The following is a 26859-nucleotide window of genomic DNA, read 5'->3' on the forward strand; positions in this document are numbered from 1 at the left end:
GAAAAGGTTTGGGAAATAAAAGAAAAATACTATTTTTTTAAAAAAGATTTATTTATTCACTTGAAAGGAAGAGTTACAGAGAGGCAGAGGCAAAAGCAGAGAGACAGAAGTCTTCCACTCCCCAAATGGCTGCAATGGCAGAAGCTGGGCCAATCAGAAGCCAGAAGCCAGGAGCTTCCTCCAGGTCTCCCTTGCAGGTGCAGGGGCCCAAGGACTTGGGCCATCCTCCACCACCCTCCCAGGCCATAGCAGAGTGCTGGATTGGAAGTGGAGCAGTCAGGCCTCACACCGGTGCCCATATGGGATGCCAGCACTACAGGTAGTGGCTTTACCCACTACACCTCAACCTGGCCCCAACACTCTAAGCAAAATTAAAAACACTAAATCAATGCACACATTACTATGTGACATTATATCTCAATATAACTTGCTTTGGTTGCCACCGCCCACAGCATCAGCATCCTGTATAGGAGCCAGTTCGAGTGCTGGCTACCAGAGTTCTGATCCAGATCCCTACTGGTGCACCTGGGGAAGCAGTAGAAGATGGCCCAAATGGTTGGGCTACTACACCCACGTGGGAGATCCAGATGAAGTTCCTGGCTCCAGCCTGGCCCAGCTTTCTGGCCGATGAAGCCATTTGGGCAGTGAACCAGCAGATGGAAGATCTCTCCCTTGTCTCTTCTTCCCTCTCCAACTCTTTTTGAAAAAATAAACTTTAAAAAATAATAAAAACAAAATTAAAAAACTTGCTTCTACATAGTGCTGTCCAAAAGAAACTTAGCGTAAGCCACAAATACTTGTGTAAGTTTAAATCATTAAATACCAACCACATTTTGGGAAGAAACATGTAAAATTAATTTTAATGATATTTTATTTAACTTAATATATTAAAAATACTATTTAAACATGTAATCAACATAAAAATTTTAAAAGCTTTTCTTAACCAGGATTTTAAAATCTTGTGTGTATATTTTTAAATAGTTCTTTTGAGATATAATTTCAACCATAAAATTCATCTGCTTAAAAGTAGACAATTAATGGGTTTTAGTATATTTATATATATATAACTATATATGTAGTTATGCAACCCTCAGCATAATATAATTTTAGTGCATTTTTATAACCCCAGAAAGAAAAATCATACTATTTAGCAGTCACATTTTTTTTTTTAATTTATTTGACAGGTAGAGTTATAGACAGTGAGAGAGACAGAGAAAGGTCTTCCTTCCAGTGGTTCACTCCCCAAATGGTCGCTACGACTGGCGCTGCGCCAATCTGAAGCCAGGAGCCATGTGCTTCTTCCTGGTCTCCCATGCGGGTACAGGGCCCAAGCACTTGAGCCATCCTCCACTGCCCTCCCAGGCCACAGCAGAGAGCTGAGTGGAAGGAGAGCAACCAGGACTAGAACCCAGCACCCATACGGGATGCCAGTGCCAAGACAGAAGATTCGCCAAGTAAGCCACGTGCCGGCCCCTTAGCAGTCACATTCTTCCTCTCCCAACTGCAGGCAACTACCAATCTACTTTTTTCCTATAGATTTACCTACCCTGGACATTCCACAGACATGGTAGTTTTTTTTTCTGACTTCTGTACTCGGCATGTTTCTGAGGTTCGTCCATGTTACAGTGTCAGTCAGTACTGGTGCACAGCCTGGCCACAGTACTCAATAGCCTCGTGTGGCTAGTAGTTACAGTATAAGACAGCCTCCTCCTAGAAGCAAAAACTTCCTCAACAGACAAGCATATATATCATCCTTTAAATAGATGTTAGGCCACTGCAAGTTTTTTTTTTTTTTTTTTTTTTTTTTTTTTTTTTTTTTTTTGACAGGCAGAGTGGACAGTGAGAGAGAGAGACAGACAGAAAGATCTTCCTTTGCCGTTGGTTCACCCTCCAATGGATGCTGCACCGTGCTGATCCAATGGCAGGAGCCAGGTGCTTCTCCTGGTCTCCCATGGGGTGCAGGGCCCAAGCACTTGGGCCATCCTCCACTGCACTCCCTGGCCACAGCAGAGAGCTGGCCTGGAAGAGGGGCAACCGGGACAGAATCCGGCGCCCTGACTAGGACTAGAACCCGGTGTGCCGGCGCTGCAAGGTGGAGGATTAGCCTAGTGAGCCGCGGCGCCAGCCCCACTGCAAGGCTTTCAACAATGAAACAACGCTTAAGTGCAGCCCAGAATGCATGTGGACCTAACAGAGTGTCATTTATGGGAGATCACATTTTAGATATTTAGCACATTTAAACTTCTTAAAAAATAGTTTAAAGCTTTATTTTATTTATCTGGAAGACAGAGTTACAGAGAGACATAGAGACAGAGAAAGAGGTCTTCCATTCGCTAGTTCACTCTGGCCACAATGGCCAGAGCTGAGCTGATCTGAAGCCAAGGAGCCAAGAGCTTCTTCTGAGTCTCCCACATGGATGCGGCGGTCCAAGGATTTGGGCCATCCTCTGCTGCTTTCCCCGGCACATTAGCAGGGAGCTGGATCAGGAATGGAGCAGCTGGGACTAAAATCAACGCCCATATGGGATGCCAGTGCTGTAGGCTGGGGCTTTAACCCATTGTGCAACAGCACCCATCCAGTACATTTAAACTTAACATCAAAATGTCATCTGAATAGAATCATGTATTTATAATTTCGGAGAGCTCCAACAAGTTTGGAAAATCATTTCTAAAAGCATAAATATTCTCTTTAAAAACAGAAAATTACTGGAATAAAAAAAAGATAGAAGGGACCAGTACTGTGGTGCAACAGGTTAACACCCTGGCCTGAAGCGCCAGCATCCCATATGGGCGCTGGTTCCAGACCCAGCTACTCCACTTACAATCTAGCTCTCTGCTTTGGCTTTGGAAAGCAGCAGAAGATGGCCCAAGTCCTTGGGCCCCTGCAACCACGTGGGAGACCCGGAAGAAGCTCCTGGCTTCTGGCTTTGGACTGGCACAGCTCCGGCCGTTACGGCCAATTGGAGAGTGAACCACTGGATGAAAGACCTCTCTCTGCCTCTCCTCTCTCTGTGTAACTCTGACTTTCAAATAAATAAATAAATCTTTAAAAAAAAAAAAAAGGTGAAACAGTTTCAGGGTATTTATCATATCAGACTTGGCAAATTATCTGTTGATTTTTTAAAAAATTATTTGAAATACAGAGTTGCAGAGAGAGGAAAGACAGAGATCCTCCATTTGCTGGCTCTCACCTCAAATGGCAGCCAAGGGCAGGGTTGGGACAGCCAAGGATCCAGAACTCCATCTGGATCTCCCACGTGTATGGCAGTGGCCCAAGCACTTGTGCCCTCTTCTGCTGCTTTCCCAGGCATATTAGCAAGGAGAGCCTGGACTTGATCTGGTGCTCTTATAAGGTATGTCAGTGTTGAAGGGGAGTCTTAACTCACTGTGCCACAACACTAATCACTGTCAATAATTAAAAAAAAAAGGGGGGGGGCAAGCAAAAACTCATCTCTTATTTTGTAGAAGTTGAATTATACCAACAATTCACACAAGCAAAAGAAGAGGGAAAAAAGTTTTAACTTAATGGCTCTAAGAGAAAGTAAAACGTTTATTAACTAGGCCAAATTCTAAGAATGCCTAGCTCAGGGGGCAGGCACTGGGACACAGAAAGTTAAGCTGTGGCCTGTGGCACAGGCATCCCATTTAGATACTGTTTTGAGTCCGGTGCTCTGTTTCTGATCCAGCTCCCTGCTGGTGGCCTGGGAATGTAGGAGAAGATGGCTCAGCTCTGGGCTCCTGGCTTCGGCCTGTCCCAACCCTGCTTATTGTGGCCATCTGGAGAGTAAACCGGCAGATGGAACATCTGTCTCTCCTCTCTGTAATTCTCTTAAATAAGTAAAGTAAATCTTAAAAAAAAAAAAAAAAAAGTCTGACTCTATTTTATCAAACTTTTTAGTGCTTTTCCATTTATTTGTAAGAAAATATTTTACCACCCTCATCTGAGCTCATTTTTCAAATTTTACTCTCTTTCACACCAAAGCTTCTGAGATTCTGAGTTTAAATATACTCAATGTCTAAAAAATATGATCACCCATACTCTATAAAGAAATGTTAAAAGGTATTTCATTATTTTGTCTACCTGGAAAGAAGTTTACTTACTATAAAAGTATGTCTAAGATGTTCCATGCAGACAATGACATAATTTCTGGCAGCAGTACCCTTCAGTAACATATAATTTAATGAATGTCTTAATGGTTTCAGTAAGTTACCAGAGGGTACTCTTTTCATTTGCTCACAAGGGAAGCAACCATAAAACAACTCATAAGACCACCCTTTGTAGATAAACATAATCCCAGTTTGTCTTCTAAGATATATATATATTTAAAGGGGTGGGAGGAACGCTGCCATTGTGGCACAGTGGGTTAAGCCTCTGCCTATGACACCAACATCCCAGTTCAAGTTCCAGCCATTCCACTTCCGATCCCTGAACTTGGGAAAGCAGCAGAGAACAGCTTGGGCCCCTGCCACCCATGTGGTAAACCCAAATGGAGTTCCAGGCTCCTGGCTTACTGTAGGCATTTGGAGAGTGAGCCAAATGAACCAGCAAATAGAGATATCTTTCTCTCCCTTTCAAATAGATAAATCAATCTTTTTAAAGTGGGGGGTGGGGGGGGTTATTGCTTATAATGAAATCTTGGCTAATTCTGAACTTCAGAATATGCTGTTTAAAGTAACAATGCCCATTTTTCTTTCTGGGCACAGATGATTCCCTGTTCAGATTGTCTGTAAGTTGAAACTGTACCATAGCTTCTGAAGTGACCAGATAGCCTCCAAGTGAAAACAACCCAAAAGGGGTAAAACAGAACAAGTCACCAAACTGCACTGAATGAGTAAAATTTTATCCTGAGTAAAAATGACTAACAGAGGTTTAGTCTCATTCTAAAAGCTTAAAACTAAGCAAAGCTATGAAAACTTACATTTTCTATATAGCATCCAGTAACACAAAAATAAACGCATTTCTAATTTGTGATTTTCTTTACCTTAATACCTCTAAGAAACTCTGGTGTTCACTAATCAGAAATTAGGCCATGTTTAGTAACTTAAACCTATCTCTCAGAGAGGAAACTGACAAAGAAGCTCCTTGTGCACAAAGTAGTCTCAATGTAAAAAATTCACATTTTAAGCACAATATTTTTTAAAGGGCTTAAATATTTTGCTTCCAAGTCAAACAAATACAATTTGGTGTGGCATTTTTAACTTAAAAATTCATTTTTTTTTTAGAATTTTACCTTGCTAAGTTTTTTTTGTTAATTTTTAAAGCAATTTTTGGGAAAAATTTACATCAAATTAAAACCCACAACATAGTAAGGTACAACTTTACCCTCAAACCTAGTTTAACTAACCCCTTTCACCTAACAAACCAAAAATACCCTCAGGACAACTGCAGTGAAAAGAATGACAAAAGGTAAGGGAGAGACAGTTCTTTTACTCCAAACAATCAAACCTAACTCAAAGCCAAGTTCCTGCACGACCTCGCTGTGATGTAGCCAAGCAGTGGTAGGACACATGCTGTTTTTTAAGCTCTGCTTCTAAAGGGCAGAAGAAAAAAGCTACTATGAAAGCAAGGGGGTTAAGGGAGAGACCGGCCGAAGGAAGACTTCAGCTTCTAGTCTCAGGCGTTGATCCTTGGTTGGATGTGAAACACCTCCTCCTCCCAGGAATAAACCCGGGTTAACGGGCAGCCCTAGGCCAAGGGGCACAGGTAATCTGCCCTGCCTCTCCCACTGCCTGCCCAGTCTCCGCGCTGCAGCCCGTCCTCCTGCCCCACCTCTGGACTAAAGGCCTGGCAGAACCGCTGGCAAAACAAGGAAGCCTGTGGAGGTGGCAAGCAGCCAACTCAAACTGGATGATTCCAGTTTAGACTAGTTCCAGTTGCAAACAAGCAGTTGCTAGCTTCCCCCACAGTATCAGATGCAGGGGCTGCCAAGCCAGTACACCATGAGCTCTCCTCTCCTCTCCGGCTCTCAGAACTAAGTCTACTTATTTCTCGCTTCTGTAGCAGCGGAGCCTCTTAAATGAAAGCAGAGCTCCTGATACACAGCAAACACATGTCAGCCCACCACCTGTTTTCAAAATGGAGTGCCTATTTACATACAGGACCTTACCACTAACAACCACCACACTTTAAAAGGAAAAAAAAAAAAAAGAGCCTTAAGAAAATGCAGCACTCGACAAATAAGGAAACTAACCTGTTTATAGATCTCCAACACGGGAGGTAAGCCCCCAGAGTAATTAGTAAGCGGACACTTTTCCATATTTAGCACAGAAATAGCTTGGCTAATATGACCCCAAGACAGAAGGTTATGTGTAGCTTATTGTGAAGTAACAAAGCAAACTACACAGCAGCCAAAAATGGAATGTGTTTCAAAATGTGAGCCCTTCCCTGGCCTCTGCTGTTTCTCTACCATGATGAAAATGGAAAGAAAGAAAAAAGAATGGGGGGAGGGGAGTTAATCTGCAAAGCACAGGTTGCTGAACTTTTACCCGCTGATGCCAAACAGCCCCAAAATTGCATTTCCCAAGGAATGAGCATGATGTTTTCTTCTGCACAGTAGTATTTCAAACAGTCCTCAAAATGAGGCAAGACCTAATGTTTTTCAAGTACTACAGATACACTTTCCATTAAACCCTCTCTCACTAAGTACATAATTTAAAAAAAAAAAAAAAAAGATTTTAGGTACCAGGGGGCAGGGCTACGTCTTAGTGCATAAAGTTTCCACCTGCAGTGCTGGCATCTCAAATGGGCACTGGTTCGAGTCCCAGCTGCTCCACTTCCAGTCTGGCTCTCTGCTAACATGCCTGAGAAAGCCGAAAAGGAAAGCCCAAGTCCTTGGGCCCTGCACCTGCATGGGAGACCAGGAGAAGCACCTGGCTCCTGGCTTCGGATCAGCGCAGTGCGCCAGCCACAGCAGCCATTGCAGGGTGAACCAATGGAAAAGGAAGACCTTTCTCTCTGTCTCTCTCTCACTGTCCACTCTGCCTGTCCAAAAAATAAACAAATAAAATTTAAAAAAAAAGACTATTTAATTAGTTAATAAAACCACTACTTGACCTTTATTAGATTTCTCCACAAGTAACAGTTGCAAACTTCAAGGTAGAAATTTCATTTAGCAGTGAAAATGTCCAGAACTATGAGTGATTTTCTAACACTAATTTTCAGCAAGACATTCTCCCTTTTAAAATCTCAGTTAGGGGCTGCTGCCGTGGTTCATTTGGTTAATCCTCCGCCTGCAGTGCTGGCATCCCATATGGGCGCCGGGTTCTAGTCCCAGTTGCTCCTCTTCCAGTCCAGCTCTCTGCTGTGGCCCCAGGATGGCAGTGGAGGATGGACCAAGTGCTTGGGCCCTGCACCCGCATGGGAGACCAGGAGGAAGCACCTGGCTCCTGGCTTCAGATCAGCGCAGCTCCGGCCATTGTGGCCATTTGGGAGCGGTGAACCAACGGAAGGAAGACCTTTCTCTCTGTCTCTCTCTCACTGTCTGTAACTCTCTCAAATAAAATAAAATAAAACAAATAAATAAGACCTCATATAATTCCAGCCATCTAGAAAAGTAAAAATAAGGCAGAACAAAATAATAAATGTCAAAGAACAGTTGTCAAAACTAGGAACAAGTCAGCTATTTGAAATGGAATATATAGTATTTTACTTAGCCTTAAATTAAGTGCAAATATTTCATTTTAAATGAAAATAATAAAATAAATTTTAAAACATCTCTCCTAAGAATATTTATTACTCTTGACTTTAGCCTCAAGTGAAAACCTTCATGAAACCTTTTACTCTTCCTCCTTGAAAATTCTCTGAATGTTCACAAAATATATACTTCAATTGATGTTATTCGAAAAAGCAAAAGACGCCTAACCACTAGTTTTCATGTGTTGGTATAATTTCACTTTTTCTTTTTCTTTTTTTATTTATTTATTTATTTATTTATTTATTTATTTGAAAGAGTTACACAGAGAGAGAAGGAGAGGCTGGAGAGAGCTCTTCCACTCCCCGGAGCTGTGCCGATCCAAAGCCAGGAGCCAGGAGCTTCTTCCAAGCTTGGGCCAAATTCTACTGCTTTTCCAGGCCATAGCAGAGGGCTGGATCAGCCGGGACTCAAACTGGCGCCCATATGGGATGCTGGCATGGCAAGCGGCAGCTTTACCTGCTATTCCACAGTGCCAGCCCCATGAATTTTAAAACTATCTTAGGGATGGTGTATGTTTGGCATTAGTGGTTAAGACACCACTTGGTGCTGGTACCCCAAATGTGAGGGCAAAATTTGAGTCCCAGTTCCAATCCAATTCCAGCTTCTTGCTAATGTTCCCCCTGTGAATAACGACTCAAGTAGCTCATGTCCCTGCCACCCACAGGGAGGGACACCTGGGTTGGGTTCTTTGGCTTCAGCCTGGCCTGGCTCCAGCTGTCAGAGCATTTGGAGAGTAAATCAGTTGACGAGAAGTCTATTTCTCTTTGCCTCTCAACTATGGAAATTTTCTTAATTTAAAAAATAACTCTGGGGCAGGTAAAGCTGCCCCCGACAGTGCCTGCATCCCATATGGGCGCCAGTTCGAATCCTGGCTGCTCCACTTCCAATCCCACTCTCTGCTATGACCTGGGAAAGCAACAGAAGATGGCCCAAATCCTTGAGCCCCTCCACCCACATGGGAGACCCAGAGAAAGCTCTTGGCTCCTGTTTAGATTGGAGCAGCTCTAGCCATTGCAGCCAACTGGGGAGTGAATCAGCAGATGGAAGACCTCTGTCTCTCTTCCTTCTCTCCCTGTGTAACTCTGCCTTTCAAATAAATAAATCTTTTAAAAAATAATAACTCTTGGGGCTGGCCATGTGTAATGGGTTAAGCTGCTGCCTGCAACACCAGCCTCCCATATTGGAGCACTGGATGAGTCCTGGCTGTTCCTCTTTCCAATCCACATCTCTGCTGTTGCACCTGGGAAATCCGGCCTCCTGCTCATGTGCCTGGGAAGGCAGCAGGGTGGGAGACCCAGGTGGATGTCAGGGATCCCTGTCATTTGAGAAGTGAACCCGAGGAAGAGCTCTGTCACTCTTCCAGTGGAACTGACGCATACCAACAGTCATGACAAAAAGACCCACAGCAGCACACCATAGCACAGAAAAGCACGGCAAAGCTGATGCAATGAAGCCCCACTTCACATCAGTTAAACACTGCGAACAGTTTCGCAGGAACAGCAGATGATGTCATTTTCAAGAATTTCAAAACTAAGCTACAATTAATCCCCAATTTACTCATTAGAAATGTACTGTTAGCAATCTGTTTACCGAAGCCATAAAATTAAGGAACATGGAGGGTAATTTCTCAGTCACGGAGACAAGAGAAACCTGCTTCCATAGGTAAATACAAGTTATTTTAGTCCACTAACTGTTCATTTTAAACATCTTTAAAAGAATTTTAGGAATGTCACAATTTCACAATCATACTTTTAGAGACACCAAAAAAGAACTTATTTCTTCTAAAAGGAAATCAAACATTTTTAATTCATATGACCTCTCAAAATATTACTTAAAAAAAAAAAAAAAAAAAAGACTGATTGACTGGTTGACTGATTTGAAAGACAGAGTCACAGGAAGAGAATGAGAGATGGAGAGAATAAGATCTACCATCTGCTGGTTCACTCCCCCAGATGGCAAAGGCCGGCCCAGGTTGAAGCCAGAAAAAAGGAACTCCATCCAGGTCTCCCACTTGAGTGGCAGGAGCCCAAGTACTGGGGCCATCATCTGCTTTTTCCCAAGCACATTAGCAGAGAGCTGGGTAGGAACTAGAGCAGCCAGGACTCAAACCAGTGCTCATACGGATGTCAAATCACAGGCGGCAGCTCTACACACTGCGCCACAACACCGGCCCCTACAAATATTACTTTGAGGCCCATGTTGTGGCATAACAGGATGAGCCCCCACCTGCAATGCTAGCATCCCATATGGGTGCTAATTCATGTCCCAGTAGCTCCACATCTGATCCAGCACCCTGTTAATGCACCTGGAAAAGCAGTGGAAAATGGCCCAAGTTTTTGGGTCCCTGCACTCACATGGGACACCCAGATGAAGCTGTTGGCACCTGGCTTTGACTTGGCCCAGCCCTGACCATTGTGGCCATTTGGGAGTCAATCAGTGGATGGAAGATTGATCTCTCTCTCTCTCTAACTCTGCCTTTCAAATAAATAAATAAATCTTTAAATATATATATATACACACACACACACACATATGCACACACACGTTACACTTTCAGCTCAATATAATCACAGAGGAAAGGAAGACATCTTATGAAGGGCAGACTGAACCTAGGGACACGGATATGCACTAAACACCAGAGAATGTTAATTCTGTGCACTTGCTTCTATCACAATTTAATGACCAATCTTTTAGTCATCTCCAGCTATTTTGCTTTATCCTCTTTGTTAGCTAAGAATTTATCTAAATACTTTAACCATTAAACTGCTCTGAGAAAGGGAATATAATTCTGTGGTGTGCACAAAGATTATCTGGTCCTATTTCTTCCCACAGAATAGAACTGAAAGGCCCATCAGAAAAGGCCCTCACAGAAGTTTCTTCTTACAGAACAGAACTGAAAGGCCTACGATTCACTTACACCAACAAAGTCCATTCTGTTTTTCATGAATCAGCATAGCCTGATTCTTAATACAATGTCCTTCCCAAGGCAGGCGTTCTCACAATCCAAATTTTCCTTCTCCAACTGAAATAACCATATTACCATAATCTGTGCCTTTCCTATTCCAAATCACCAGGTGCCTTTCTAAACCACAGATCTCAACAAGCTAGCTCCCTTCTAAAATTCTTTAACGGCTCTTCTCTTCATACAGGGTAAAACTTAAAATATTTTAGCATGATTACATCATTCTAAACTATTTGCTGTCCTCAAAACATTCTTCTCCCTACTGTATTTCCAGTGCGTTCCTTTTCTGTCAATGTTCCCTTTCTAGCCTAAAGTGTTTTTCAAAGTCTTGAGTACCCTTCATTAGCCCAAATGTCACTTCTCAGATCTCCCCAGCAGTCAAAATAATCTTTCTATTCCCCACTGTTATTAGGTTTAAACACCAAAGCTGCCCTTATGTAAGACCTGTCACATCACTGAAACTAGAAAGAACCAATAAGCTCTCTCCAAAGCCAGGAGCCAGGAGCCTCAAGCCTCCTCCAGGTCTCCATGGGGGCAGAGGCCCAAGGACTTGGGCCATCTTCTACTGCTTCCCTAGGCTTTAGCAGAGAGCTGGATCAGAAGTAGAGCAGCTGGGACTTGAACTGGCACCCATATGGGATGCCAGCACTGCAGGCAGTGGCTTTACCTGCTATGCCACAGCGCCGGTCCCCCAATAAGCTCTTGAATAAAGTTCAAGTAACCAACTAAAAGCAATCTGTATATGGTTGGAACACCAGCTCTAGAAACTTAGCCTATAGGGCCCAGCGCTGTGGCACAGTGGGTAAAGCCTTCATCTGTGGCTCCAGCATCCCACATAGGCGCTGGTTTGTGTCCCAGCTACTCCACTTCCCACCCAGCTCCCTGCTGATGTGCCTGGGAAAGCTGTGTTAGGACAACTCAAGGGCTTGGGCCACTGCACCCACTAGGGAAATCCAGAACAGGCTCCTGGGTTTTGATGAGCCCAGCTCTGGCCATTGTTGGCCATCTGGGGAGTGAGCCAGTGAATGGAGGATATCACTCTGTCCCTGTCTTGTCTGTCCATCTCTCTCTAACTGCCTTTCAATAAATAATCTTAAGAAAAAAATTTTGACTATATATGAAGGAAACTACGTAAGTAAGTAAACTATAAAATCTCAGAAGAAAAAGAACATTTTAACAGAAGGTAGATTCTATCCCAGCCTAGGAAAGGGAGAAACAGAGCAAGAATCTGTTAATGGTTCTTTCCCAAGTCCATGAGAAGCAGCTGCCTTCAACCAGCAGCTTTCAGTATCCTGACCTCCTACAGTATAAAGCAGAGGGAATAACTTAAAATACCACACAGAACAAATTACACGTGTCTGCTGGTCAGAGGCAGCCTTCCAAACCTACATATGCACTCCTTTAGTGTAAGTGGATAAATCTAGTTACCATAACTTGATACAATAACCTTCCAAAGACGATTTTTTTAATATAAAAAAATAAGGCCGGCGCCGCGGCTCACTAGGCTAATCCTCCGCCTGGCGGCGCCAGCACACCGGGTTCTAGTCCCAGTTGGGGCGCCGGATTCTGTCCCTGTTGCCCCTCTTCCAGGCCAGCTCTCTGCTGTGGCCAGGGAGTGCAGTGGAGGATGGCCCAAGTGCTTGGGCCCTGCACCCCATGGGAGACCAGGAGAAGCACCTGGCTCCTGCCATCGGATCAGCGCGTTGCGCCGGCCGCAGCGCACCAGCCACGGCGGCCATTGGAGGGTGAACCAATGGCAAAGGAAGACCTTTCTCTCTGTCTCTCTCTCTCACTATCCACTCTGCCTGTGAAAAATTAAATAAATAAATAAATAAATAAATAAATAAATAAATAAATACAGAGCAGCTGGCTCTGTGGCACAAAGGGTGAAGCGGCCACCTACAACGCTGGTATTCCATACCGGAGTGTGGCTGTTCCACTTCCAATCCAGCTCCCTGCTATTGTGCCTGGGAAGGCAGAATAGGATTGCCCAAGTGTTTGGGCCCCTGCCATCTACGTGGGAGACCCACATGGATTTCCAGACTCGTGGCTTTGACCAGACCAACCTGGGCCATTGCAGCCATTTGGGGAATGAACCAGTGGGTGGAGATCTCTGCCTGCCTGCCTGCCTGCCTCCCTCCTCCCCCCCCCCTCGTGTGTGTGTGTGTGTGTGTGTGTGTAAAATTCTGCCTTTCAAATGAATAAACAAAAATCCTTTAAAAATAAATTAATACTGGGGCTAGCACTGTGGCACAATACGTTAATGCCCTGGCCTGATGTGCCAGCATCCATCCTATATGGGCGCCGGTTCTAGTCCCGGCTGCTCCTTTTCCGATACAGCTCTCTGCTATGGCTTGGGAAGGCAGTAGAGGATGGCCCAGGTCCCTGGGCCCCTGCACCAGGGAGACCTGGAGGAAGCTCCTGGCTTCAGATCGGTGCAGCTCCAGTCGTTGTGGCCATCTGGGGAGTGAACCAGCAGATGGAAGACCTCTCTCTGTCTCCACCTCTCTCTGTAACTCTGTCTTTCAAATAAATAAAATAAATCTTTAAAAAAAAAAAGTCAATGAGTAAATATATATATACACTTATAGGGAAGGGCATTTGACACCGCAATGAAGACACTGGGAGGCTTGTATCCCCTATCAGAACGCCTGGTTTGAGTCTCTGCTACTCTGCTTCCAACCCAGCTTCCTGCTAACGCAGACCCTGGAAGGCAGCAGAGAATGCCTCAACTACGCAGGTCCCTGTCACCAGGGTGGCAGACCCACATTGAGTTCCTCTGGCTCTTGGTTTTAGCCTGACCCAGCCCCAGCTGTGACAGGCATTTGGAGAACGAACCTGCAGGTGGAAGATGTATTTGTCTCTCTCCTTCAAATAAGACATAAACAAAAATTCAAAATACATACATGTGTGTATAACCACCTATATTTCCCCAGTGCATCTTATCTAACTAAAAATATTAGAAACATACAGTGCTTTTTGTTATGTGAACAGGGATTAATATCAAATTCATCAAATTACCTCTGACTTCAAGCAGTTTAGCTTACAATTCTAAGGGCCATATCCCAAAAACCACTGTAAACTCTCACCAAAGTATAATACCACCCTCAAGGCCTTGTATTCAGTATTTCTCCTCCAACTTCAACACCTCCACAATAGGTTTTCCTTTCAACTAAATTTAACTTGATGGAATGCAGTGGCATCCCTTTAATGAGGCAGGTTTGGGGGAAATGACTGAAACTTGAGTGTTTTAGACTATTTTATGCTGGAGAAGTGGAACACAACAAGATCTTATACTGAGTTTATAGTGGTCAAAAAATTTCATCAACCATTTAACTAGACGATACTCACATACTAAATAAAATTAAGAGAAGTTAAGGGCTTTTATCCATATCACAGAGTTGTGATGAGCCAGAACTTAACTTTCTTTCTTTGCTAACCTAAATACTTACATCAGTTTAATATGCAACTATTTTCAGAATGCTTGAAATATATCTAGGCAGGCAGATAAATCCACAAAATGTTTCCATTTATCATTTTGAGTTAGAAAATTTGGGAAGTCTAAACAACTGAGCCATTCAATTACACAACCATTTGCTTTACTTCAATTAATTCTAAGCAGGAAATATGAAAAGAAAAATAAACTAGGCCTTTTAATCAGGTCATAGAATTTGTATCTAGTAAATTTAAAATATATACCACCTAAATTTAAAAATGGGACATCTGGGAGGAACAGATTAAATAACAGTCATTGGAAACTGAAAATGCTCAGACTATCAACAAGTGAAGTAGTAATAACAGCTGGCAATTAAGAGACAAATTCACTGAACATGAACATGAACTGGGTATCCAGGAAAGCACTTTAAATGCAGTTTTCATTTTAATCATAACTTTATAAAAATCTGTATATGAGATAAGAAAGGTGAGGCTAGGAGAGTATTAAGTAACTTGTCCAAGATTACTAAACGTATTCTAAACCATCTACTTAGAATTATAATTTCAAAATTCATATTCCTAACTTTCCTTGTTAAGTTTCCTTGCTAAGATAATTTCAATCTATTATTTTTATCTTAGAGTAAACCTTACTTGTAAAAAATAAAAATGCACAATTAAGAGTTTACACAACCTCAGAGAACAACAGAGTTCCAAATGCATTGAAAGAGTTTTTCAACCTGAGCTTACAAATTGGCTACCACCTTGATGTTAAAAATCAATTCAAATGTGTTCATAAGTTGATTTAGTAGTTGATAATAAACATTTCAACAATATATCCCACTAATACATATTTAACCAAAATAATAGAAATAAGTTGGTACTATACATCTAAGGCATTAAAAATTTTAAAGATACCACATTTTCAGAGACAAAAGATTTGCCTTACATCACTCTATTCCTTTTTGGCAATTTAATGCTAATAATGAGTACCTGGAGGAGGAAACAGCATTTGTAAATCATCACATAGCTTCAGGTTACTTAACAGAATGGTTCATTCAATGGCCACATGCTAATCAAAGTTTCTGTACTCAGTACATATATGAGCCAAGATTACATTCTTTAAAATTAATACTACTAGTCAACAACCACCACCACGGATCACTGAGAATTGGGGAGAATTCAACAGCTCATTTGTGAACACCAAAGGCTGTTTAACCTACCTGTCACTGCTGGTACTACTGCTGCTGCTGATTGAATCACTACTGGAAGATCTACTCCTAGAGCCGCTGCCGCTAGGGGACCGTGTAGGTCTGGACGCTTGGCTAGCCAGTCTTTGAGGAGACTGATTTCTAGACTGGGATGAATGTGGTGACCGACTCCTGCTGTGCTGGTAATTCCGCTCTGGCCTTCTGCCTCGTACCTCCCGGGGAATGTCATCCCTGTAGATATCCCTGTGTACCACACTGGGCAGCGTAAACTGCTCCCGAGCCCTAGGTTCGTATCGGGGGTCATGAGCATCAAAGCGGTTTGGACTTCGACTCCGAGAAGTGTAATAGAGCCCATGCTGTAAAGTCCGCTCTCGAGGATCTCTATAGTAATCCTGATCGTAATGTCTTGTCCGATCAAATCCTCCCGTCCCCCGTTCATGGTGTCCATAGGCACTATGTTCATAAGCACGCTCCCTGTTATCTGAAGCCCTGCATTTAGGAGGGGGGGAAAAATATTTAATCAGACAGGAACAAGTAAAACTAAAAGCAAGTCATGCAAATATTCACTTCGACATTGCCTTTGAAACTGGTCATTCCCTGGACAGCATTAACCCACTTAGAAAGCAACTACTAACAAGCTTAGCATTTTACTGAACTCCAAAACTAATTTACACAGAGGAAAAATCACTGTTTTAAGTGTAGTTTGGGCTTTCATGACTTGTGTTCTGGATATCAGTTGCCCATTTTATTAGGATTTTCTGACTTGCATATAGAAGAATTCTGTACACCTCTTTTCTATTTTAAGTTGAACTGAGTAAGAGGTTGTCATTTTAACACGAAAGCGTTTTCACTTTCATCAGATTACTTGCAAATATATTTTGTGTCACATCTCCACACTTTTTAACATAGACACGAAAGCCGCAATGCAATGTTCTGTAGTAGGAAGGACTTTCAAGGAAGTCCAGAAAAATATTTAAATGCAACCTTTTCTCATTAAGTTTAGACTGCTTAATTATACAGACTACACAAATTGCTGTGCCAAATTACATTTAATAAAAATGAAATTTCAAAAAACAACCCTACATGCTTAGGCTATCAAAATATTAGACTACCACATGCTATTCTATGTAAATTTAACAAAGAATAAGAGTTATTTTACCTCCTTATGCTACCAAATGCCACATAATTTTTTAAATGTCTATAATCTAATTTGTTAATGCATCTACTATTATCAATTAACTTCATTTAATTTAAAAGTATTTTAATAGGATATGAACATTTATCAACCTAAAAGTACAAGAAGTATTTTACACACTTGCAATTATGTGTTAATATTAAAAACTAATTCTAACTCTATAAAGAAATCTTAAGTGCTCTTTGGCTTCCAGAAATCAGCTACTGAGTTCCTAAAAGATCACTCCGCTTTAATTTCTCTTCAACCTCATCTCTAGATTAATCTATCAAAAGGGAATAAGAAATCATAAAAGATAAAGAATTAAAATATATTCAATGAAGAATATCTGGCAAAATCTTTAACAATTAAAACTATGTGCCCAATAGATGGCTAGATTTGAGATCTCTTCACATTCATTTTCTCTATTATTTCACAATTCCATCTTCCTAGGCTATTTTTTGCTTTCTTGATACCATTATGGAAAGAATTGGCATGGCAAAAAAGTTCAATGTTTCCGACCAAATATATTAAATAACTTTCTCCTTTTTTATTTCTGCTATCCTGAAATCTGGATTAATTCAATGTCTAACAAGAGTTTCCATTGAGATTTAAGAGAAAATTTCATAAATAATTCATTTAGCATCCTATCAAATGTTAATCAATTAAAGTCATTATTAATGATATAACAAAAGCAATAGACAAAAGTTCTAGGAGAATTACTGTTACAGTTGATATTTTATAAATATGCAAAGTTCTTATCTATTAGGAAGAATACAGAAGGCAGGCACAAGGGCTAGCAGAGCTGAAATCTAATTGCTATCCTTTGATTCATCTATTAGTATCAAATACTTCTAGAGTTAGTGGGAAAAGAAAGAGTTTGACTTGGGTTAGGAGAGGGGCTAATATACACAGGTCAGGACATACCAACCTTTTCCAAGTGTGGAAACACGACCTATAATCCCAATTAAATCTAGGGAGAGAATTGTGAACATAACTTCCCCAATTTTGGCCCCTCTTATGGGGGTAATCCACCTTCTTAATGGGCAAGGGTGTCAAATGATATTTAGATGAACCACAAGAAAAAAATCTTAGTGACCAGATAAAATAATTCCACTGGAAGCAAGTAGTCCCAGACAAACTGTAATTCTCAAACCCCCAGACTTCTTTCTTGAGATAGTAGACAATTATAAATTGATCCACATTCATAAAAATCTCCAGTCCTAAGTGTGAATCAGGCAGCTGGCAGAAGAGGAAATATCCTGCAATTCCATCGAGCGCTCGCTGAGGGGACGACTGCTCGCCAGTTGTTTGCTTTTGTAGTCATCCAGCCCAGTCAATTTTGATTGCTGTATCCACAACTGATCATCACCATGTGTTCAAAACTAAAGTACCTTTAATTGGGCAGCAACTTGCATAAGAAATGAGATAGTAATCCTCTTCCCCTGGGCTAATGGAGTCTTGACAGGATGGCATCCCATACATTCCAGCAATTAGGAAAGAATGGCTATATTCCAGGATTTGGGAACGTCCAGCATCTCAATTTTCCCCAATTCCATCAAGGAGTATAATTCCAACACAGAAATTGTGTAGATCCAAAACAGGAAAATCAAGCATCACCTTCTCTCTTCATCCAAGTATATATCTCCATGTTAAATTATTGTTTGTAGAATCCAAATGGCTGAATCATTATGGTCTGTTAAATTTTTTTTGGTGACAATCCAATTCATTTGTAAATTTTATGTAGTGAAAACGAAGTAGCAGATACCAACTTCTATAATCATCTGTAAGCTGTAATACTCCAGAAATATTCCAAATAGTACAACCATATAAGCTGTAGCCAAATAGCTCCATCGGGCAGAAGGGATATATCCAAGGAACACCTTAATATTATCCAAGAGAAGGAATCATCTAGAAGACAGGTAACTCCAAAAATGACGCTGCCATGGGAAATCTTCCACCACTTTACATCTCAAGAGTAGATATCCAATCAGCTGCAGGAAATATCCTCTACGATTCCACAAGACACCAGCCAGTGAGACAGGGATCACTTCCGTTTCCAACCCAAAATAGGAAACATTGAGAATGCCCAAATTTTAAAATCCATCTGGGGCCCCTAAATACGAGTTTCTGTTTCTCACCATATCAAATACAAAATACCTGCCTACAGAAACCTTGGAACTTACCCATCAAGTCTCCGCTCATAACGTCCTTCTCGTGCATGAAGTGATGGTGGAGGGCCATAAGCAGGCCCTCCACCACCTCCTCTGAACCCAGAAACCTCTCTACTACGAGATGCTATGGAAACTGTATCATCCAATCCCCGAGCAGCACTCGGAATGGTGCCTGGTTCATTATAATCCGTGCGTAGGTCTCTATCTCCCATTTTGTTGACAGAGTTGTGAGCTTTCTGTGCACTTTTGATGTCCACAAAATCCACAAAGGCAGCCACTCCTCCTTCAGATCCCCTCTTGGGGAGGATTTTGACACTTTCCACACGGCCATATCTGGAAAAAATAAAGCAAATATTATTGCTGCATATCAATAATTTTCCAAAATGTGTCTTTAGAATGTTTCTTATTTTTAGTTAATTCACATTATTTATGTATACGTTAGAAGGCATAAAATGGCTCTCTTTTACACTTAGACTTTTCTCTCTAGGGCAAACATTTGTACCACATTCTTGTATTACTCTCATTTCTTAAATAAAAATTTACAAAATTAACCTTAACCTTTCTAGAATACTCGGCTGAAATGAATCTCTCCAATTTTGGAGAATGGGTGTTTGCTCCACAACCTACATCAGAATGCCTGAATCTGAATGCCTGTTCTGTTCCCAAATCCAGTTTCCTGCTAGTGTGTACCCTGGGAGGCCTGGTGATGGCTCTGGTATTTGGATTTCTGCTACCAACATGGGAGAAACGGCTCCTGCCCTCAGCTTGGCCCAGCCATGGCAAATGAGGGCATTTGGAGAATGAACCAGCAGATGAGAGCTCTCCATGTCTGTCTAGCCATTTTTCTACCTCTCAAATAAATAAATAAATAAATAAATTTAAAGGTTTTGGAGAATTTTCACACTCTAAAATATTTTTCAAGTAAATTCCACAGTATTCTTAGTTAACTACAGTCACGATGCTATACACCAAATCCCGAGAAGAGAGTTCCTGAATCTTGAAAACAATCAAAGTAATTTTTAAAATCTTAAAAGATCTTTATTAAATAAAGACTAAATACACAAAGAAAATTTATAGGTTTAATTTTAATCTAACTCATTAAGTAATAAAATTCCTGGAAAAAAAAAAAAGAGATGTTTTCAAAAATAAATTTAAAGGGGAGTGGGTACTGTGGCACAGTGAGTGAGGCCACCAGTGAGGACGCCACATCCAAGTGCAGGTTGGAGTCTGGGCCACTGTTTCCAACCCAGCTTCCTGCCAATGCAGCCTTGGATGCAGCAGATGCTGGCTCAAGTGTCTGGGCCCCTGCCATCCATGTGGGAGAAGCGGATGGAGTTTCCTGGATTGTGGCTTCAGCCTCGCCCAGCCCTGGCTGCTGTAGGCATTTGAAAAGTGAACCAGTAGATTGAAGGGGTGTCTATTACTTTGCTTTTCAAGTAGATGAAAATAAACATTTTTAAACGTTTTTGTTATTTCATTTTCTTTTTCTAGTAGGCTAAAAACTGTCAAAAAGTATGGGGCCAATGCCATGGCTTCACTTGGTTAATCCTCCGCCCACGGCACCGACATCCCATATGGGCGCGGAGTTCTAGTCCTGGCTGCCCCCTTCCAGTCCAGCTCTCTGCTGTGGCCCGAGAGGGCGGTGGAGGATGGCCCAAATGCTTGGACCCCCGCACCCGCTTTGGAGACCAGGAAGAAGCACCTGGCTGCAGATCGGCGCAGTGCCGGCTGTAGAGGCCATTTGGGGAGTGAACCGACGGAAGGAAGACCTTTCCCTCTGTCTCTCTGTCGATAACTCTACCTGTCAAATAAAAAAAATTAAAAAAAAAAAAAAAAAAAACTTCAAAAAGTAAACTTTAGGGCTGGTGCTGTGGCGTAACAGGGACCTACAGTGCCAGCATATCATGAGTCCCAGCTGCTCTACTTCCCACCCTGCTCCCTGCTAATGCAACCAGGGAAAGCAGCAGAGGATGGCCCCAGTGCTTACGACCCTGCTCCCACATGGAGACCCAGAGGAAGCTCTTGGCTCCTGGTTTCGTCCAAGCCTACCTAACACTGGGCATTGCGGCCATATGGGAAGTGAACTAGTGAATGGAAGATCTCGTGTGTGTGTGTGTGTGTGTGTGTGTGTAACTGCCTTTCAAATAAATCTTTTTTAAAATGTACCCTTTGCATAGAAATAAAATTACTTTTTATATCAAATAATAAATCTGAGAATCTTTTGATAGATCTTATGTTCTAGTTTTTATTCAAAAATGTACACTATGTAAAAATTTTCTATTACGTAGAAAAATTTTAGAGTCTTATATTCTGAATCACCTGTGAGAAATAAAGTCTGAAATCACTCAAAAATTCATGCAAATTCTGTTAATTTCATTAGCAATAATTATATTTCATATGTTTATAATTCAACAGTTTAGAAAGACGGGAATGGGGACCAGCGCTGTGGCACAGCTGATTAAAAATCCCATGTGAGTGCAGGTTCAAGTTCTGGCTGTTCCACTTCCAATCCAGCTCTCTAATGCACCTGAGAAAGCAGTAGAGGATGGCCCAAGTCCTTGGGCCCCTGAATCCACATGGGAAACCCAGAAGAAGCTCCCGGCTCCTGGCTTCAGATTGGCTCACCTCCAGCCATTGTGGCCATTTGGGGAGTGAACCAGTAGATGGAAGACCTCTCTCTCTGTGTGTCTCTGTAACTCTTTCAAATAAATAAAATAAATTTTTTTTAAAGGCAGGCACAGCACTTTTAAATACAGCATTCTTATCTGCTGACAATCTACAATCATAATTTTACGCTTTCCATGAAAAAACTCTGAAAGCAAAACTTTTTTATGTATACCCTAGTATTAAGTTCCACTCATTACAAAGAAAACATAATAGTAAAATTCAATTTCATCAGTAAATTGAACTAAAAGTATCAAAATAACCTGGTATAAATTAATAAATGAAATGATCTTTGTAATTTGGAAAAAAATTGCTAGAAACTAAAATAGTTTTTCTACACACAAAAAAAAAAACCCTTTCCAACATACTTGACAAAGGACTTGTATCTGGACTACAAGAAATCTTACAACTCACTCCATTTCTTTTAAATAGGCAAAAGAGTAATGCATAAACAGCAGAAGAGCACATGAAAAAAATGGCCAACATTATTAGTCATTAGGGAAATGCAAATCAGAACCACAAGACACCACACTTCACACACAAAGATGCCCAAAAAACCAGAGCGAACATCTAAAAACAAAAACAAAACAAACAAACAAACAAACAAAAAAAAAACACAGAAAATCACAAGTATCAACAAGGATGTGGAAAAATTTAAATCTCAAGAACAACTGGTAAAAACATTCAGTGACCCACCAACTGTGGAAAAGTAGGCATTTCTTTAAAAACTTAGCACAGAAATACTCTATAATCCAGCAGTCCAAAAGAACTGAAAACTGCAATTCAGACACCTTTCTAGCATGATTGTGCAGCCTTACAATATTCAAAAGGTGAATAATCGGAAAATCCATAGGTGGATGAGTGTATAAACAAAATATGACACATACAAACAATGAAAATAGTAATCGATTACATCTCATTGTCCTATATGCAGGACAGGACACCTATAAAGACTGACTGAGCAATAAATATACCACTTGTGGTAACTTTGAAATAATGTATCACTGAAATATTTGCAGAATTGAAAACTTGGGACTTAACAGATTAGGACATAAAGAAGTTCTTTTGCATGCGATAACATGGATAAACCTCAAAAACACTATGCTAAGTGAAATAAACCAGACACAGAGAGACAATAGTCTATGATTCTATTACTGGAAGAGTCCAGAAGAGGCAAACTCAAAGAGAGGTTAACAATAACAAGAACTGGTAGAAGACAGGAATTGGGAGTTATTGCCCAATGAATAGTTTCTATCTGGATGATGGAAAACACTGAACATAGTGATGATGGTTATACATCATTTTGAATGTACTTAATACCACTCAATTGTATACCTAAAATGATTAAATGGAGGGCCCCAGTGAAGTCGCTGCTGTGATCTCAGAATCCTATATGGGAGTGCTAATTTGAAGAGTCACAGTTACTCCACTTCAGATCCAGCTCCTTGCTGATGCACCTGGGAAACGCAGTGGATGATGACCAAGTTTCTGGGTGCCTGCCACCACCCAGGAGACTCAAATGGAGCTCTAGGCTCCTAGCTTAGGCCTGACCAGCCCCAGGCCTTTGCAGCCATTTGAAGAATGAATCAATGAAGATCTCCCCTTCTTTCTTTCTGTCCCTGTCACACTGCCTCTCGAATAAATAAAATTTAAAAACTGATTAAAATGACACTGTGTATCTTGTACCCACTCCCCCCCACACAGCCCATCACCAAACCCAAATTCAAGTATACCTTTTTCTTATCCTTTAAAAAAAAGGGGGAGGGGGGGGGGCTTTTCACCAAGATGGAGCTGAAGGCATAGAAGCTCCTGGGGTTAGCTTTGTGGCACAGCTGATTAAACAGTTGCTTTTAACACCAGCACTCCATGAGTGCCAGATGGAGACCTGGCTGCTCCTCTGCTAATACAGCTCCTTGCCACTGGGCCTGTGAAGGCGGCAAAAGACAGTCCAAGTACTTGGTCCCCTGTACCTACATGGAAGACCCAGGTGGAGTTCCTGACTCCACTACTGTGGCCATGTGGGGGAGTGAATTGGGCAGGCAGAAAGATGTGTTATTTGTGTGTGACACTCTGCCTTTCAAATAAATAAATCTTTTAAAAAAGAAGTCCCTGTAGGGCCGGCGCCGCGGCTCACTAGGCTAATCCTCCGCCTAGCGGCGCCGGCACACCGGGTTCTAGTCCCCGGTCGGGGGCGCTGGATTCTGTCCCGGTTGCCCCCTCTTCCAGGCCAGCCCTCTGCTGTGGCCAGGGAGTGCAGTGGAGGATGGCCCAGGTGCTTGGGCCCTGCACCCCATGGGAGACCAGGAAAAGCACCTGGCTCCTGGCTCCTGCCATCGGATCAGCGCGGTGCGCCGGCCGCGGCGCGCCGGCCGTGGCGGCCATTGGAGGGTGAACCAACGGCAAAGGAAGACCTTTCTCTCTGTCTCTCTCTCTCTCACTGTCCACTCTGCCTGTCCAAAAAAAAAAAAAAAAAAAAAAAAAAAAAAAAAAAAAGAAGTCCCTGTACCCCCAAAGCACAGCTAAAGTTTACACAAATGCCAAGGAAACAGAGCTGAAAGGGCAAGCCACTGGTCACAAAAAAAAGAGCTGCAAATCACCTACTTTCTTCTTTTTTTTTTACGATTTATTTATTTTGGCCGGCGCTGTGGCTCAATAGGCTAATCCACCACCTAGCGGCGCCGGCACACCAGGTTCTAGTCCCGGTCGGGGCGCCGGATTCTGTCCCGGTTGCCCCTCTTCCAGGCCAGCTCTCTGCTGTGGCCCAGGAAGGCAGTGGAGGATGGCCCAAGTGCTTGGGCCCTGCACCCCATGGGAGACCAGGAGAAGCACCTGGCTCCTGCCTTCGGATCAGCACGGTGCGCCGGGCCGCAGTGTGCCCAGCCGTGGCGGCCACTGGAGGGTGAACCAACGGCAAAAGGAAGACCTTTCTCTCTGTCTCTCTCTCTCTCACTGTCCACTCTGCCTGTCAAAATATATTTATTTATTTATTTATTTGAAAGGCAGAGGCACAGGCAGAGAGAGAGGTCTTCCATCCACTGGCTCATTCCTCAGAGGGCCATAACTGCTGGAGCTGCACCAATCTGAAGCCAGGAGCCAGGGAGCCAGGAGCTTCCTCTAGTTCTTCCACGTGAGTGCAGGGGCCCAAGGACTTGGACCATCTTGTATGCTTTCCCAGGCCATAGCAGAGAGCTGGAATGGAAGTGGAGCAGCCGGGACTCAAATCAGCGACCACAGGGAACGCCGGCACTGCAGGCAGTGGCTTTACCACGGGTAAAGCACCGGCCCCATCACCTACTTTCTAGTGGGCATAGACACTATGTCTGCAGAAGCAACCCAAATAGCCTCAAAAAAAGCATCTCCAACAGAAACAAGTTTGACCACTAGGCTATCATCAAGAAGTCGGACCACGGGATCTGCTATGCAGAAGGGCAACAGACAACCACACACAGGTTCATTATGGATGGGACACCCAACAACCACCAGATCAAAGAGGCTGTGAAAACGTGCTGTAACACCAACACAGCTGAGGTCAATACCCTGATCCAACCTGATGGAGAGAAGGCAGCACATCTTCAGCTGGCCCTTAATTATGATGCTTTGAATATTACCAACAAAACTGGGATCATTTAAACCACGTCCAGTTGGCTATTATAAACACATGTTTTTTCATCATAAAAAAATAATCAGGGGTGGCATGGCACAGCGAGTTAAGCCACCTGTTTGCAAAGCCAGCACCCCATATCAGAGTGCTGGTTCAAGTTCTGATCTGCTTTGCTTCCAACCCAGCTTCCGGCTAATATGCCTGGGAAGGCAGAAGATGGCCCAAATACTTGGGCCCCTGCCACCCAATGTAGGAGACATGGGGGGTAGTTTTTTGACTCCTGACTTCAGCCTGTCCCAGCCTTAGCTGTTGCAACCATTTAAGGAGTAAACCAGTGGATGAAAGACGTGTGTGTGTGTGTATGTGTGTGTGTGTGTGTTTGTAAGAGAGGAGAACAGAAAACAGAGAGAGATTCTTTAAAATAAGTAAAGGGTGGGTGTTTGGCCTAGCAATAAAGGGTGTTCACATCACCTAACAGAGGACCTAGGTTTGAACCCCAGCTTTGGCTCCCAATTCTGGCTCCCTGCTAATGCAGACTCTGAAAGTCAGCCTTCAAAGTCTCAATTATTTTGCTTCCTGCTACTCATATGAAAGACCTGAATTGAGTTTCCAGGACCCAGATTCATCTTGGTTCAGTTGTGACAGTTTTGGGTGTTTAGGGAACAACTTGGGTTCATGGCCTTTTCTCTTAAACAAAATTATTAAATTGCCAACTCGTAGGGTTAGAAATCAAAAAGCAATTAAAAAACAGTACTGGGTTGGGGCCGACACTGTGGTGTAATGGGATAAGCTGCTGCATGCAGTGCCAGCATCCTATATCAGTGCTGGTTTGAGTCCTGGCTGCTCCACTTCAGATCCAGCTCTTTGCTATAGCCTGGGTAAACAGTAGGAAGATGGCCCAAATCCTTGGGCTCCTACACTCTTGTGAGAGACCCAGAACAAGTTCCTGGATTTGGATTGGTGCAGCTCTGGCCGTTGCAGTCATCTGGGGAGTGAACCAGCAGGGTGAGGATCTCTCCCTCTTGCTGTCTCTGCCTCTGCCTCTCTGTAACTCAATTTCAAAATAAATAAAATCTTAAAAAAAAAAAAAAAAGTACTGGGGCAGGGATTGTGACACAATGGGTTCAGCCACATCCATGTCATGGGGTACAGAAATGATGGCCCAAGTACTTGAGTCACCTCTAAAGTAATTATAATATCGAATGCACTGCAAATGCTATATATACTGTATCACTAAGAAAATAATGACAGGGCTGGTGCTGTGGTGCAGCGGGTTAACGCCTGGCCTGAAGCCTCCGGCATCCTGTATGGGCACCGGTTTGAGATCCGGCTGCTCCACTTCTGATCCCGCTCTCTGCTGTGGCCTAGGAAAGCAGTGGAAGATGGCCCAAGTTCTTGGGCCCCTGCACCTACATGGGAGACCCGGAAGCTCCTGGCGCCTGGCTTCAGATCAGCGTAGCTCTGGCCATTGTGGCATGGACCAGCAGATGGAAGCTCTCTCATCTCTCTCTCTCTCTGCCTCTCCTTCTCTCTGTGTAACTCTGCCTTTCAAATAAGTAAATAAATAAATCTTTGAAAAAAAAAAAAGAGAGGAGATCACACCTGGAGGGCTGGTACTGTGATACAGTGGGTTAAAGCCCTGGCCTGAAGCGCCAGCATCTCATGTGGGTGCCAGTTCAAGTCCCCGCTGCTCCTCTACAGCTCTCTGTTATGTCCTGGGAAAGCAGTGGAAGATGGTCCAAGTCCTTGGGACCCTGCACCCACATGGGAGACCCAGAGGAAGCTCCTGGCTCCTTACTTCGGATCGGCTCAGCTCCGCCATTGGGGCCATCTGAGGAATGAGCCCTGCAGATGGAAGATCTCTATATATGATTCTTCCAAATGAATAAAATAAATCTTAAAAAAAAAAATCACATCTGGAGGCTGGTGTTATGGCACAGTGGGTAAAGCC

The 26859-nt window shown here is 42.7% G+C and overlaps 1 protein-coding gene across 3 annotated transcripts in view; it reads right to left on the reverse strand.

Moving 5' to 3' along the window:
- Positions 1 to 26859, reverse strand: part of SPEN (spen family transcriptional repressor) — a 95078-nt gene that overhangs the window by 48575 nt on the left and 19644 nt on the right. Inside the window, exons 2-3 of one of the 3 annotated variants that reach the window (XM_051836528.2) lie at positions 18656 to 18976; positions 15311 to 15787 (exon numbers count right to left, since the gene is read on the reverse strand). In XM_051836528.2, the coding sequence (XP_051692488.2) occupies positions 15311 to 15787; positions 18656 to 18976 (798 nt within the window). Of the gene's footprint in view, positions 1 to 15310; positions 15788 to 17400; positions 18977 to 26859 lie in introns of all 3 variants that reach the window. The other 2 variants (XM_051836529.2, XM_051836530.2) reach the window with 2 other exon arrangements.

Source organism: Oryctolagus cuniculus, chromosome 7 (genome assembly GCF_964237555.1).
Source record: "Oryctolagus cuniculus chromosome 7, mOryCun1.1, whole genome shotgun sequence".
Taxonomy (NCBI): Eukaryota; Metazoa; Chordata; class Mammalia; order Lagomorpha; family Leporidae; genus Oryctolagus; species Oryctolagus cuniculus.